At 38.7% G+C, this 15,504-nt stretch overlaps 1 protein-coding gene across 1 annotated transcript in view; it reads left to right on the top strand.

The window, feature by feature from the left end:
• MMRN1 (multimerin 1) overlaps window positions 1–15,155 on the top strand; it is a 33,292-nt gene extending 18,137 nt beyond the window's left edge. Inside the window, exons 7-10 of the mRNA XM_066185087.1 lie at window positions 147–320; window positions 4,842–6,848; window positions 12,506–12,652; window positions 13,792–15,155. Coding sequence (XP_066041184.1) covers window positions 147–320; window positions 4,842–6,848; window positions 12,506–12,652; window positions 13,792–14,213 — 2,750 coding nt within the window. The 3' untranslated portion in view covers window positions 14,214–15,155. The remainder of the gene's footprint in view (window positions 1–146; window positions 321–4,841; window positions 6,849–12,505; window positions 12,653–13,791) is intronic.
• Window positions 15,156–15,504: the final 349 nt, after the last annotated feature.

Here is a 15,504-nt window from a genome sequence, read left to right as displayed (position 1 = left end):
TCAGAACTAAAACTTCAGAAACTTTTCACCCCACTTTTAGCTAATGTCTCTCAGTCAGTTATATCTTTTTTTTTTTTTTAATTGACTCCACAATGTTTAACAAAACTTGTTGATTTTTCTTCCCTTCATTTTGTTCCCTGACCAAGCACTTTTTCAAAAAATGAGCGAGAGGATTAGCAGTCAGGAGATGAAACTGACTTTTCTACAGAAGAAGGTTGACAGCATTGCTGCTGCAATGAATGATGTGAGCCAGATGCTTTCTTCTCTGGAAGGCAAAATCAATGAAGATAAGGGCAGAGACTTCCAGTCCTTTCTAAAAGGTAAGAAAAATAAATTAATGTAATCACTCACCCTGTTAGAGGTGCCAGGAAAAAAAAAGCTAAAAGTCTTCATAGACTGTCTTATTCTATTACTCAACACTCGTAGGGAGAACTCATTTTTAAAATTTCATTTCCTGAGGGAGGAGTTTGTTTATTTCAACATTTGCTTTCTTAGTGACAAAAAAATTGTATTCTTGGGTACTTCATCATTTATGTGGTAGCTTTAGCCACTATCAAGGCACTCTCATTTACTTAGAGCATCTGCAAATATTCTTATGTCTCTTTATGTTTATCTGGCAGCAGCTAAAGGATGTAGTATTTGTTTTGCTACCAAGTCTAACCAATATTCTTTAATACATAATTCACACATACAGGCCAAACTATAAGGAATTCTGTGGTGTTTATATTTACAATAGAACAAACATTCTGCTGAATAATTTGTCCCTGGTTGTATAAGGCCATCTTTGATAAACACCTGTACTCGTACTCAGTATATGAGAGAAACAGCTAGAGAGAGATCAGGAGCTTGGGCAGATCCTCACCAGCAGAATTATGCATCCATTTGTTGTGAATCCTGCTGCAAGATCTGTGTGTTACCCAGCTAAAAGTGGTGCTTAATGAGCAGATTCAGACTGAAACTTTTATTTCCTCCATGTGCAATATTTTTCTCATTTTTCAGGAATATTCCCCAAACCACATTTTACACTTAAGAATCCAGAGAACTTTTCTACTGTTTATAAAAAGAACAGAGGTTCTGGAGTTCCTTACATTGAGATAAAACTGAATGAAACAATAAGTGGCTTTGTATCTCCCTCAAATTTAGCAAGTTGGGTCCCGTTTCTTGTATTTTCAGTCCTCTGTCTCCTGAGCTGTTCCTGCCACATGCTAGATGGCTCTCTTGTATGCAAGCTTATTCCATCTCTTGATCGGTGACCTGCTTCCACCTCTTCACATATTGCTAGATGGTATTCTTGACCTTTGGGTGCACATTTAATTTGTCTTTGAATATTTTCCATTTCCCTTCTGCTTTCTCCTCATTCTTTTTTTTTATATTTCACTTGTTCTGGCTGTCATTTTTATGCTAGTCTAAGAGGTGTTTTCCAGCATCGTGTTTCTGCTTCTGCAGTCCCTATCTGTATTTCAGGGTCTAAGTCTTAATTAAAATGTGCTGTTCAAAACGCCCCCTTCTTTGAAAATGTGCTTCCAGCCTTTATTGTTTTTACCTGCAGTGTTTTATATTATACCTGCTCAGAAAAAAAAAAAAGTCTCCAGCTGATGTCCCTTTTTTAGATTTTTCTTCTCAGCCTATCTCCTAATCAAGTAGCTCCGATGAAAAAGATACTATCAACTACATTCCTTGGCTCTAATTATGAGCATTCCAACACAGGTTATTTGTGGCTTCTACGTAGGTAAACAGCAGGAATGAGGAAAGGAGGGGAGAAAGAAAAGGTCATTGTGTCTGTTGGCTTGTATGTGCAATGACTAATGGCAACAACTGCAGTTTCAGTCTGGGAAATATCAGTCAGTTGTACTCAAATGCATTAACAGCATCCTAAAGTAGCAGGACCTGAAAGGACCTTCCCTACTGTCCTGTAACACTGGACACTCTTACCTTGCTAAAAATTACTCTTAGAAGATCACCTGAAGCAAACCACAACTTTCCCAGCACCACTGCTGTCCTGAAGCAACCTGCTTTTGAAACACAGTCAAGTCTGTAGTTGCTTCATGCTATTCAGATATTTTCCTTCTTCTACCTACTTCTTTATTTTCTTCCTGTGGTGCTAGGTCTTTCGGTCACAGTTCATACATCACCTTTTTTCTTATGGTAGAAATTCTGATGTTCTGCCCAGCTTTCTATGAGGGTTTGTTAGGAGCAAAGTCTGATTCTGTGACCAAACAATTCAATACACTTTAAATACTCTTTGACTCTTAGTTTCATCTATGACTTTGGTGATACAAACCTGTCATCTGTTGATAGAGGGCAACACTCACTGGAGTAACTGATATGCTCCTGTATTTTCTTAATGAAACCTGTTGTGCATTTAAAAAATTGCTTTCACTACTCAGGAAGCTGTTCCCATTTGCAACTAAGGAAAAATAATTTTGTGCCCTTTTTTATTTAAGAAACTTTGCTTACTCCCTGCTAGTCTTTCCTTCCCCCTTTAACTCTATATTTAATACACACCTTTCCTCTTGATTATTAAAATGTACACTCCTTTCAAAATGAACTCAGTAATGGAGTGTTAATCACTTCCAAGTCAGAAATGTCATTTGCGACTGCATATATAACCTCAATTCAGTCTGCTGTGTACATACATTTATTTTGCACATTATTCTTCAAATAATTGAAACTGCAAAGACAATATATGTTGACACAGAGTAATGATACCCTTTGGTTTTCAGCCATGAAGCTAAAATTAAAATTTATAATCTCATTAAAAGTGCAAGGGATCTTTAATGTTCACAGGTAGTTTGGACCTTTCTATTTCAGAATGAGCAGCAGAGAAATTGAGTTACATCCATGAGTGCACACGTGTATTTGCAGCTCAAGCTTAACAACAGGCCAAGTTTGGGTCAGGTCTTTGTGTGGACAAATGTGCTCCCACAGCCCCTGCTGCCCTTTGCTCACGAGCTACCCCGTTGTCCTAGCCAGAAGGCAGGGCAGAGAGAAACCCAATCTGTCTGCTTTACCAGGCTTCACACTCCCCTGGTAATGGGAACACCTGAAAACCAGAGCTGAGCTCCATACTACACTCACTATCCAAATACATGGAGCTGGAATAGTAGAGAGTGAGGCTGGCACCTTCTTGGCTGTCACAGAAAGAAAAGGTTGGTATAGACCCTCTGGAACACCTCTCGCAGATGAATGGTCTGTTATCAAGATTTGTTGCTGAGATGAAGGAATTTAATTGATTCCTCACGGAAGGTTTAGAGTAATCTTGGTTCTTTCCACAGCCATTACATTTTTCTTCACAGCTCATTGTGTCACCTAGAGCACCGAACGCTTTTTAGCATCATAAAGTAACCAGACCAAACCATCACTTGGAATGGTTTTTCTGCATGTCAGTTTTTTAACTTGGTTCATATCTTGGATTTTCCTCTCAGCTGCCAGGACACCTTTATTCCCGGGTATTTCATTGTGCACATAGATGTGCATATTCATGCACATGCATGTGTCTAGTCATTGACTTGCTCTTTAAGTAGGTAAAAGGAAGATAATAAAGGTAATCTCAGTATTATCACTGTTGTTTATTATACTTCACGTAAAATTGCTGGGACATTTGGGACCTCAGTTGAGGAATTAAATGGAGTTTAATTCTTAGGAAACTTCATGCTAGGTTTCTGATGTGGCTCTTTCCTGGGCTAGCAAGCTTGGGTCTGATTTCTTGATGCTTTACTGCACTTCCTGAGAATGTACGTTCAAATAAGTTTTCAAAACATGCCTCGGTGTTTTAGAGATGAAGAAATGAATTCCAGGCTATAGAATTAGTTGAGAAGAAAATGGAAGAAAGGAACAGATAATTTCTGCCTTTATCAATACAGTTTTAATCTGAGAACCTGTGGCCATTGAGGCATTGTAGAGGTTGAAGAGTTTAATCATTGTATTGCAGTCAGGCTGCAAATGTTCATAGGGTTTATGAAAATTGTGCAAAGAATGCTTGTGTTTTAGTTGGACAGAGGAGCTACCTTTGGAAAATAAATTAATAAAATTCCCTCTAAACTCACACCAGAGCAGAACTACTGCTCTAATTGATTGAAATGTTATGTAGAACTCTTTTATGCCTGTCTTGACCTCTTTAAGGCTATACGGGAAACATATTTTCACGTTCACTGGGGCAGAATTCCCACACATTCACTTCTGCTTAATGCTTTTCAGGATCATAATTTCTAGGAGCTATTTAAGGAGCTGTAGTATGCAAGGCTTAAAGCTTTTACCTTTTAAATGCCTTCATTTTGCAGCAATTGTAGTGTTACTAACTTAGGCTATTCAGTCAGGCTACTCTTTTTACTTTGCTTCTTTCTCACAACAGTGTGTTGCATATACCTAGAACATACAATACAGTAGGAAGGTAACAATCTCTGCTTTCATTTCTTGACCATAATGTTGTGAAGCAGATGGTTTTTTGCCTTACTTTCCTAGTGGAGAAAGGACACATCATTTTTTATGAGCAAGCCACAAAACACACAGATCGTGTCTTTTCAGTGCTCAGAAACAGCTTAGATGGGATGTCAAAGTTGATACCACATGTAGAGTTTGAGTTTGCCCTTTCAAAATGCTAGCAAAAATCCTATGCTTTCAGTAGAAACATGGGTGAATCCTCAAACACTATAGCTGTATATAAACTGTAAGCATACTCTACATTCTTCAGCTATAAGTTTTATTCTATGTGTGGATAAATTGGGGCAGGGATGTGTGTTTCACTTCTGTGCAGCACTGTGTTTGCTCACATTGTGGGAAAAACTTAAATGTTACTAACACAGTTAATTTGATTGTTTCTATATTTCTCCTTTCCCCCAAAGGTCTCAAATCCAGAAGTATTAATGACTTAATCAAAGACATAGTTGGAGAACACTTTCAAGTATTTCAAGGTGAAATGCAAGAGAGTATGGCTCAAATATTCAAGACTATGTCTAGTATGTCAGGTGACCTTGAAAATACAAAAGAATTAGTCAAGCACCTGAATGAAACTCAAAATAAATTTGCACAGGAGAAAGACAGTGGGCCAAGGGAGCTTGACATTCTAGAGCTGAAGAGTCATATGGTGCAGATGAGAGAGGAAATGGCCCTCACTTGTGACAAGCCTGTGAAAGCTTTGCAAGAAAAGCAGAAGTCCTTGGAAGTTAACTTGGAGCATCAACGGTCAAGAAGTGTCATTTATTATCAATCTTTAAATAGGACCCTTACTGAAATGAGAGATGCTCATGAACAACTGTTATCAGCTGAACAGTCTTCAAGACAAAACCTCCCCTCAGCAGATAAAGTCATGGAGTACAATGTTACAGAGTACATGATCACACTGCATGAGAAAGTAAAGAGACAAGGCATGATGGTGCTGGAGATCTATGATGACTTAAGAGTCCAAGATAGCAAGATCAGCAATATCAGCACTACACTGGAAATTCAGAGAGACTCTGTTCTGGGGGTCTGTGATGACATGTTGTCAGAGAGCAGGACAGATTTCCAAGCACAGCTGGCAGCAGTCCAAGAGAGTGTGATTGCTCTTAACAAGAGTCTCTCTGACGTGTTCCTTCCATTGGGCAATAAAGTGGACAGAATGAATGAGCAAATTAATGACTTGTGCTATGATATGGAGATCCTGCAACCCTTGATTGAGCAAGGGGTACCTTTTAGTCTGACTTCAGAGTATGAGCAACAAATCCAAGCTAAAGAATTCAAAGAGAAACTTGAAAACCTCACTTTTGTCATTAACAGAATGAGTTCTGCAATGAAGGAACTTTCCAAAACTCAGGAAGGACTTAAAAATGAATCTCAGGCTTATCAGGAACTGTTTGAGAGTCGTGTTAATGAATGCTCCATGGAAATAGAAGACGGTCTAAACAAGACCATGATAGTAGTAAACAGTGCTATTGATTCTATTCATGATAATTATGTACTGAAAGACATGCTACATGCTCTAAGAAATGAGACTGAAGTTTGTTGTGGCAGAGCTGAGGAACTGGACAGCCTCCTGGCTTTTGTTCCCCAGCTCCAACAGTTGAATGAATCCCTCCAGTCACTGCTTTATAACAAGAGATATGAAATTACTTCACAAGTAGTGCCATCTCTTTCTGATCTTCCATACAAGAAGTATGACAAAAGTATCCTCCACAACTTCAGTAGAGTTTTCTATATTTTAAATGATATGTCATCGAAACTGGAAAAGCAGCAACAAGATATCAGCCGCCTGGAAGAAAAACTGTTTGATTCTGTGGAGAGCTCAAAGGACCATGAGGTTCGCCTTCTGAATGTAGAGTCAAAAATTTCCAAGTTTTTGGCAAACAACTGTGTCTTACTAAAAACCAAAGCTGCCTCCACGGAGAAAGAACAGGTGGTCTCACTTCAGCTCCAGGCAGTGAGTTCCAGGATCAAGGCCCTGGAAGCCAAGTCGATCCGTTTCTCAAATGTCATTCCACTTGTGAACAAGACTGCTCATGAGGCCTGGGGGCTATGCCAGGATGCCAACAACAGCATCCAGAAAGTGAATGCAAGCATACCTGTGCTAATTAAATTGGCTCAGCCAGATATCCCCCTGCTGCAAAGAGGCCTCAAGGAGCTCATTGAATCTGTGCTTGAAGTAAAAACAGGAACTATTTTGACAAATTTAACCCAGCATGTTGACATATTGATGGTAAATGCAATGAACAATGTCACCAAACTTCAGAAGCAGCTGAAACCAGTTATAAAGAAACCCTCCCCAGCAAAAAAAGTGGCAGGAAATGCCACCACGAGCCTGGCAAGCCGAAGCCAGAGAAACACGGATAATGCAATAGATCCCGGTAATGCATTTTACTCTACTAAAAATCAAGGTATGTTTTATAAAGACTGATGTAACCATTGTGATGAACTGAGTGGTAGAACTAGACTGAAAGTAAATAAAAAGTCTAAAGACTGCTGCAAAGAGTGTTTCAGAGGAACCTGAGATTAGTCTCTTGCTTGCAATAGAATTTATTTTGCTTATGAGATTTTGCACCCCATTTAATCTTCCTTAATAGACTCCCATCTGATCAGTTTAAGGTGTATATACATGCACACACACTCAGCTGAGAGCCTGACCTTTGAAAAGTTACTGACAGTTTAGACAGAATCTAAAGAACAAGAATTTTATGCCTGCATCTCAATTAGAAATTTCAGTAGAAAAAAATGTATGCAGGCTTGGAGAGGTATATGGAGTTGCATCAGTACTTTGCAATGTCAGCAGGGATGAAAGGTATCAAAAACCTGAAGCAAGTGAACAAAAATTACTCTAATGAGGCTTTTGCTGGCTCCTTCAGGACTTCATTGAGAAGTGCAGTTACAGCAGCGTGTTCCTGAAAAGGCAGGAATCCAGCCAATAAAGTAAATTTGGCTCCAGTCCACCTGGAGAGCAGCTCAGCTAAACAGGAGCTGCCATTCTTAAAAAGGAAATTTTGAGTGCGATCTGCTTCTGAACTTAAATTCAAATGCCATCATGTGAAATGAATTATGAATGAATTCACAGAAGTGCAAACTCTTGAGTTTTGACTTCTGCAATCATACTTGAGTGAAAATCAATAGCACAAGATGATGTTTTATGGAAATATAATTTCTGGCACAATACAGAAAATGAAGAGTGGATGAGTGACTCAGTTCTGAGATGACTCTAATTCATATTAAAGTTAGATTTCTTAATGACAGAGATATGTCCAGATGCTCTTGAAGATCCAGACCTGAATATTTTCTGTAAAATGCTCTTAAACTTTTGAACATCTCTAAACTAATACTTGGTCCCTATTGCAAGCAGGTGTGGTGATAGTAAGAGCTATTACTCTTGTTCATGTGCTAAAGGCAAGGGCGATCTCCTTTTCCTCTCCATGCTTTTTTCCTTCCTTTCCACTTTGCTTCTTCATCTCTTCCTGCATTTCTCAGTGATTAATGGAAAGGATCCTTTGTAAAACCATGATCCCATGAGTAGCTTGGTTTCTGATGAAAGCCATTCCCATTGAAGGATTTCAGTCCTTGGTTATGTTTTCACTTAGAGAGGGGACACAGCTATGAGAGGAGGCAATCACATTTAAAGTGCACAAGGTAATTTGAATATTTTGGTATTCAAAATTGTGATTCCTCCTCAGTCACTTTTTGGTTTGTCTGTTATTGGCACTGCACAGGATGGAAATTAAAAAACTTTGTTCAAAATTGAAATTAAGAGAAAATGAGAGATGTCTTTGATCCTTCCCACACCATGCACTTTTTTGGAAAATATCACTAGTGCTACGTGCCTGAAGCACAGGAAGGTGCCACCTGCTCTAGTTTTCACTCCATTTTGATGAATTAATGTCTTTCCCATTTATTATTTATACTCAATTTTAACAAATAACTTGCTTGATAGCATTGGATATATGCTCACTTACAGAAAGTGCAATTCTTTGCAGATGTTGAGAAGCCTTATTTTTATATGAGAATTCTACTTAGCAATGTTTATGCTGACTTCTCCATTGGTAATGAGATTTTGTACTTAACAAATTTCATGCCTACCAAAGCCATACATTAAATTTCTGTAAGTTAAAGAAGCAAGACCATTACCCTAATTAACAAATATCCATCTCCTGCCTGGGCAGATTTTACTTCTCCATGAAAGCTTTTTCTCACAAGTTCTAGGACACCACCAGAGATTTGTGCTGCCTCTACTAAAATTTCTGGAAGAAACTCTAATGCGTAATTGGCTAATTGTAAAATGTATTTAGTCTTAGATTTCGTTTTTCAACTAAAAAAAAGAATAAAATTTGAGAAAGAGGTGAATGACAATTTTCATTAACACCAATATGTTCAATATTTGAACCTACTCTAACAGATTAGGGGTTAAATGGGCTTTAATGTGTTCAGGATTTGACCTTGAGGTAATACTTTCTGAAGTAATTAGTTGAAATCAGAAGAAAGCAATGTGAGTTTGCATTGCCTATGCAGGGACATAAAATTTTGCAGACTTGCCAAATTGTGGAATGAACTAAAGTTCTGCATCAAGTAGAGGCTGCAATACATGTATGAGGGATGAAAGCACCAACACTTCACCTGATACTGACTGTGGCAGCAACCCAGGGTGGATAAAAAAGTGATTATCCTAAGATAGTTTCAATATCTAGGAGATGACAATGTTAAAATACATATATATTTTTTTAATATACATATATACACACACAGTAACTATTAATTAGTCTTGGGTTTGGGTTATGACTGGTCCTGGTTTCCGATGTACTGTTCTCCTGCAGAAATGTGTGATGCAGTGTGAGGGCAGTTTAGTTCTGTTCCCATTTTCCTGTTGCTATTTGTGCTGTTCTCTAAGGAATCTAGAGGCTGCTGTGTTTTCCAAATGTGAATGTACCCTCTTGTTGCACGTCTTGTATTAGTTGTGGGTTTTTCTTTATTCACATTATGCCACCCTCCCATCAACATGAATAACTGAGAGTCAAGGTGTGTTATATTTATGTATTTAAAACAATGCAGCTGGGTGAGAGGTACTTTGATTTCATTCTCCCCTTCTTCGTGTCTTACTTCTGATTTTGTTTCCACAAGATTTCTAACTCCTAACAGAAATGCAAGCTTCCATTGTTGCTTTATCATTCAAGCCTTTATTTCAAGTGAAATGAACCTATTCAAATGTTTTCCATCTTGTGTTTTAATTGCACAAATGAGGTGGTTATTCCAATTCACCTTGGCGACATACACTTCAGATTTACATATTTACTCTTTTGACTAATGGGTTGATGAAACTGTTGTGTTGTTTTTAATTTGGTGAGCCTAAAATCATCACATGGAATTACTGGATAACTCGGTTTAGCAGAGAAACAGAGTTGTTTGAGTCCAAGTAGCTGAGATGGGCTCACTCCATCCAACCCAAAACTGGAGGGCACAGCCCTCCCCTCCTTGCTCTTGGCCCACTGTCAGCCTGAGAATGCTAAGACAGAGGTGACTAGTAACTGTAGGCTGGCAACCAGCTTGGCTGATCCTCTGTGAGCAGGGTGGTTTAGTAGATTGCCAGGCTCTTCCCATGTCCCAGGGCTTCCTGAGAAGCAGGCACTGATCACTGAATACTGAGAATATGTTTTTAGGCTACTTCCTGGTCAGAAGATTTTCCAAACTGAACTACTGGAGTCAATCCTTTCCATAAGGAGACCATTAAATTGCTGAATATTTGTTTTGCCTCTAACAACACCCCAGTAGATTCTGACAGAGCTTCATTATTTGTTTGAGATTTGTTTGCACAGCACTGGCAGTCTATTTCCCAGAAGAGCTTCTAGCTGTTTGCCCTCCCAAAGAGTTGCAAAACTAAGCATTGACTGGCTCTTCTCATTACTACCATACCAAGTGCAATTAGCAACTACATTTTATTCTCTGCTAGTAACAGTGACAATTTAAGCCTTTGTTTTATAGTCTCTCTCTTTTACTCATCTACACTACTAAGTTGTGAAACATTCATTAACAATAAAATATTTGCTTTAGTTGGAGATCATTTCCTAATCTGAACCTTCTGGCATCTTTACTGCAAGGAGATAATTCAGACAGTGTCTCAGTACATTCTGCAGAAAGAAAAGAGAAAATACTGGGCAGAGGAGCAGCCTCAGCCAGAAATTACAGCAGTAAGGTGTTATTGTAGCATAGTTACATAGAGATTGTTGGCGCAGTGGAGATCTGCCGCATTTTCCTCTTGCTCTGAATATCCTAATTTGACTCAAACCCCCACACAACTTCTCCTATTCTAGCAAATGGAGGAGCTTCCCAGTTGCTGCTAACCAGTGCTTCATCAGGAGGATTAATTTAATGTAGATAAAGCTATGTCTGAATTTGAATTATCTCCAAGGTTAAGTTTGGGCAGAATCTCCCCACAGCAGACTTCCAAAATGCTAGTCTCAATCTCATTATCATTTCCTTTTAGTAATCTTTTTCCTGTTTCTTGGGTTTACTTCTTGTTTATGATAAGTAGGGGCCAATTAGCAGAGAGACTGCTGTGTTCTTACAGGAAGCTTTTGTATTTTGGGAGAATGATACAGTCAGCACAATCAGCTGTTTTCCTTCCTTTCCTGCTTTCCTTTGACATGTGGTAAATATGTGGATACTTGGATAATATCAGTGAAATGTTGTGGGTGCTTAGGAAATGTGAGTGAAAAATAACTTCAATGAAGGATGTAGCAAACAATTATCTGAGAAGAAAACCATCATTTTCTCATGTCTCATGCCTGTGCTGTGATGCCAGTCATGACAGTCCTAAATTGCTTTATTTCAGGCATTACAGAATAGAAATTATTTTCTGTGGAAAGAATGACTTCTGTGTTTATAAATCCATATGCTATATCAGAGCAAATTCAAGTGTCACTGTACAATGTGCCTCAGCATTCTGTTCACTGAACTAAAATATCACACAGAGTTTGCCTTAATGCAGCAGTCTGTGAAATATCTGGTTGGGAAAATGAAGATAACACTGGAATTACTGAAATATCTATGTGAAATCCAGGTCAGTATTCTTCTGGCAATAACAAGATGCTTTTATGCAAGACTTTTTCAGTTCTGACCTACCAACCTAGATTTACCATAACAGGAGTGAGTGGAGTTCTCTTTGCAGAGTTTTGCTTGTAATTCCTGGCAAAGAAAAGGTTTGTTTTCTAAAATATCTGACTTTTATTTGACCAAACCAAGGGAAAGCAAAAATGTGGGGTTTGGGAATGCTTTATGTTCAGAATTTTTGATAGCAATATTTAATTTTTAATGTGACCTGAATTTTCTCCCCCCCAGAAAACTGCTATGACAACACATTATTCAATTACAGTTGGTAATTACTGTCCCAGAGCTCAGCAGCACTGGCCTGACAGATTTCTCTGTATTGGCTGAGTGTAATTTGGGCATCTCATACCTAATGAGAACAGAGGCTAGGACATCCTCAGTGATGGTGCTCTGCAAAGCCACCTGCTTGGTATAATTTTTCTTGCTCGCAATCCAGAGCTTCTACAACAACCTTGGTAGATATATTGGAATTAGGGATTTCTTTATGGACAAGTACTTGAAGTGGCTGGGATAGCATTTAGTACTTTTCATCACCAGGAGCCTGACTCTCCTGCAATGGTTGTTATGTGCCTGGGTGAAAAATGTCACAGACAAAACAGTCCAACCTGTACAACAGCAGTACAGAATTTCTTCTGGTACACCCACAGCTCAGTCCAGAAAGAGCCGCCTGATCTAACTTTGGAGGATCTTCTTTCTTACTGTATGTAGCTGATCCTCTGAGACCAGCAGAACTCAGAATTTACAGGTAATCTTGAATATCTTGGAGGATAGCTGAGAGTGTGCTGCGTTCAGGTAAAGAAGGAGGCTGGACAGAATCTGAAGCTGGCCTTCACAAAGAACTTCAGGAGGCACCGTGAATTGACAGAGAGCCTTTCCAAAATATTGGGTACTTGGGGAGTGTCACTGTCCTGACATCACAACTGAGGCTGTTAGTTTTCCTTGCTCTCTTTCACAGGGCAGTTTTCAGCGTGTGCCAGTTCCCCGTGCCAGAATGGAGGAACCTGTGTCAATGACAGACAGAGTTTTGTCTGTGCCTGTCGCCACCCCTTTGGAGGAGCCAACTGTAGTGTGAAGCTGGTGAACGACAATTCCCTGAGTGTTGGCAAGTACAGAATTTAGCAGTGCAATACAGGATCAGTCCAGGCCCCTGCCCCAGGGCATAATTACAGAGTATTTGCTGGTCACAGAGGTCTCACATTTCACTTAATGAATGACAACTCAAGCAGCAGAGTCCTGTGTTTTGGTGCTGAAGACGTCAATTCCCACGGGTGACTCGTGATCGCTTTTTTTTAATATGACCAGATGATGGGATTAAATTGGTTTGGGACCTGCCATAATAGCTGGAAGGCTCCCTGCTGAAATGTGCAGAGTGGGAGGGTGTGCAGTAGATGTATTTGAACAGGATGTCATAGATTTTGAAGGGGGAGGTAAAAGTCACATCACTGGGAAATACTAGCTTCAATGCAGCCATAAATGTTCTATAAAAACCAGTAGCTACCAGTATGATGTAGGGGACTCTGCTCTCAAGGAGTCATTTTAGGCCTGCTTCTGGCTTTCTTCAACAAAGGATGCAGCCCTTGAAAGATTTCGAAAGAAAACAAAAAAAGTTAAAATTATGCTTATTCAGCATAATAAATACAATAAATAATTTACACCCAGGCCACATGGAATGTGAATTTTATGCATCTTTCAACAGTCATTTGGCTGATTTTTACTCATGACAGCATATGAATAGTGAATGAAATCATTTGTACAGAAGCAGGGAATGATAGTGTACAGGCTCAGCTTGAAGAGAAACTCATATATTTTTATCCCCTCATTTAACATCATGAGTGCTAAACCTCCTCACTGTTTGTCTAAGATTCGTGCCAAAATTCTTGGCTTCAGCTCACTCACATGAACAATGAAAGAGATCCTGGGGTGGGAAAACTAGGAGACGGCGTAGGGAGGAAAGAAAGCTTCCTTAATGATAACATAGTATAGACAAAGATAAAGTTCCCTTATTGTTGCTAATTTTTTCTCTGGTGGATACACCTAGCATTAATTGTGAAGAAAATTAGTTTTTATACAGTATAAAAAGATGTGTTTATGCAGGAATACTATGTTTCAGTTTGAGAGACTCAAGGTTTGTCATCCACAGGATGCTGTGACATCAGAAAATCTGCTTTTGGTCTTCTGGCTGGTCCAAGTTGCCTTTCTAAAACATAACATCACTTGAAATTGTTCTTTATTCTTTTTCAGATTTTTCAAAAGGATCATACAGATATGCACCTATGGTGGCTTTTTTTGCTTCTCATACATATGGAATGACAACTCCAGGTCCCATCAGATTTAACAATCTGGATGTCAACTATGGTGCCTCATTTGCCCCAGCAACTGGGAAGTTCCATGTTCCGTACCTGGGGGTCTATGTTTTTGAATACACCATTGAATCATTTAGTCCACGTGCCTCTGGCTACCTGGTCATTGATGGAATAGACAAACTCACTTTTCAGGCTGAAAATATTAATAACAACAAGTATGCTGACAGAGTAATTACTGGAAATGCCTTGTTAGAGTTAAATTATGGTCAGGAAGTCTGGCTCAGACTGGCGACTGGCTCTATACCAGCCAAGTATCCACCAGTAACTACATTTAGTGGTTACTTGTTGTATCGTACCTAAGTCAGTCCTTGATGTGAGCAACCTGCAGGTGAATTTAGCTTTGCATTGAAATACTTAGCTTCTTTAACAGCGCAAGGCTTCCCAATGTAATGGCTTTTCTAGTGCTGGTCCTCCAAGATGTTCTTTGGTTGTAGCCATGTGCACAACCCCAAGGAGTCCACAGGTTGGAGACTGGGGAAAACAAAACTTCTTCATATTAATATGACTGGGAAGCACAGATCTAATCCTGTTCTGCTGTTACATTGCATAGACATACTTACACAAGATAGCTGAGAATCACTTCTCAAGAGAAAGCTTCTTTTGATCATTACTTTACACCCTGACTGCAAATCAAAAGTGATGGAAAGATTTTGATGACTCAGATGCTGGATTACTACTTATCTCATTGCATCAATTGATAATCATATGTATATATTCTGTTAGGAAAAAATATATTTTTCATTTTGCCTACCATTATTCACCGCATATTTTGATATGCCAATATTTGATTGATATATGATTTTTTAATGTAACCAGTTTGATGATAAACTAGGTTTTTTGAATCTGGCAGCAAAAAAACCCAAGAGGAATACATTCAGATTAGAAATAAGGTATTTTTAGCAGTTTATATAGGATTATATATTTATACAGGGTGAACACCATAATGGATTTGGTAGATTCTCTCTGCTGCTTGAAATATTTAAATCCCAGCTGGATTTTCTTTGGGTGATATGTTTTAAGCAAATATTGTTATATTGGCTTTACATGGATTTTAGCATTTGGCCTATAAAGTATGCAAGATTAAATGATGTAACTAAAGTATTTTCTAAGTTTGAGTTCTACAAATCTGTGATTTCATTTGTTTCTGTATTACATTCATTACTACTGGGACAAGATGAAATTAACTTCTGTCTGTATGTGATTTTTCAAGCACCAATCCAATAAAGAAATATTTTCAATTGATGCCTGACTGCCTGAAAAAACAAACCCTCAGATTCTTATTCTTTGCAAAGTGCCAGGCTGCTGCAGTTTCTTGATATCCTACCCCTGGTGTGTCTGGCCAGGTTTGTTTCTGGTTATTGCCTTTGTTAATGATATTTGACCTGGTTTTTCTGTGTCTCTGTGTATGTCTCACTCAGTTTTCTTAAAAGCTGGAAAAATCTAACTATGATCTATGCCAATCTACTGAAGCACAGAATGTTTTGGAACTCCCTGAATTATTTTGTTTTCTACTATCAGGAACTTTTCTTAAAAACAGATGGGAGTCTTCAGCTCCCTTCTTAGTATTACTTAACGTACCTTAAAATGACCC

Source organism: Chamaea fasciata, unplaced genomic scaffold, assembly GCF_029207755.1.
Source record: "Chamaea fasciata isolate MVZ Bird 193981 ecotype frontalis unplaced genomic scaffold, bChaFas1.0.hap1 SCAF_6, whole genome shotgun sequence".
Classification (NCBI taxonomy): domain Eukaryota; kingdom Metazoa; phylum Chordata; class Aves; order Passeriformes; family Sylviidae; genus Chamaea; species Chamaea fasciata.
Note: the sequence above shows the minus strand (reverse complement) of the source record. Positions and strands in the feature narration are given on the sequence as shown.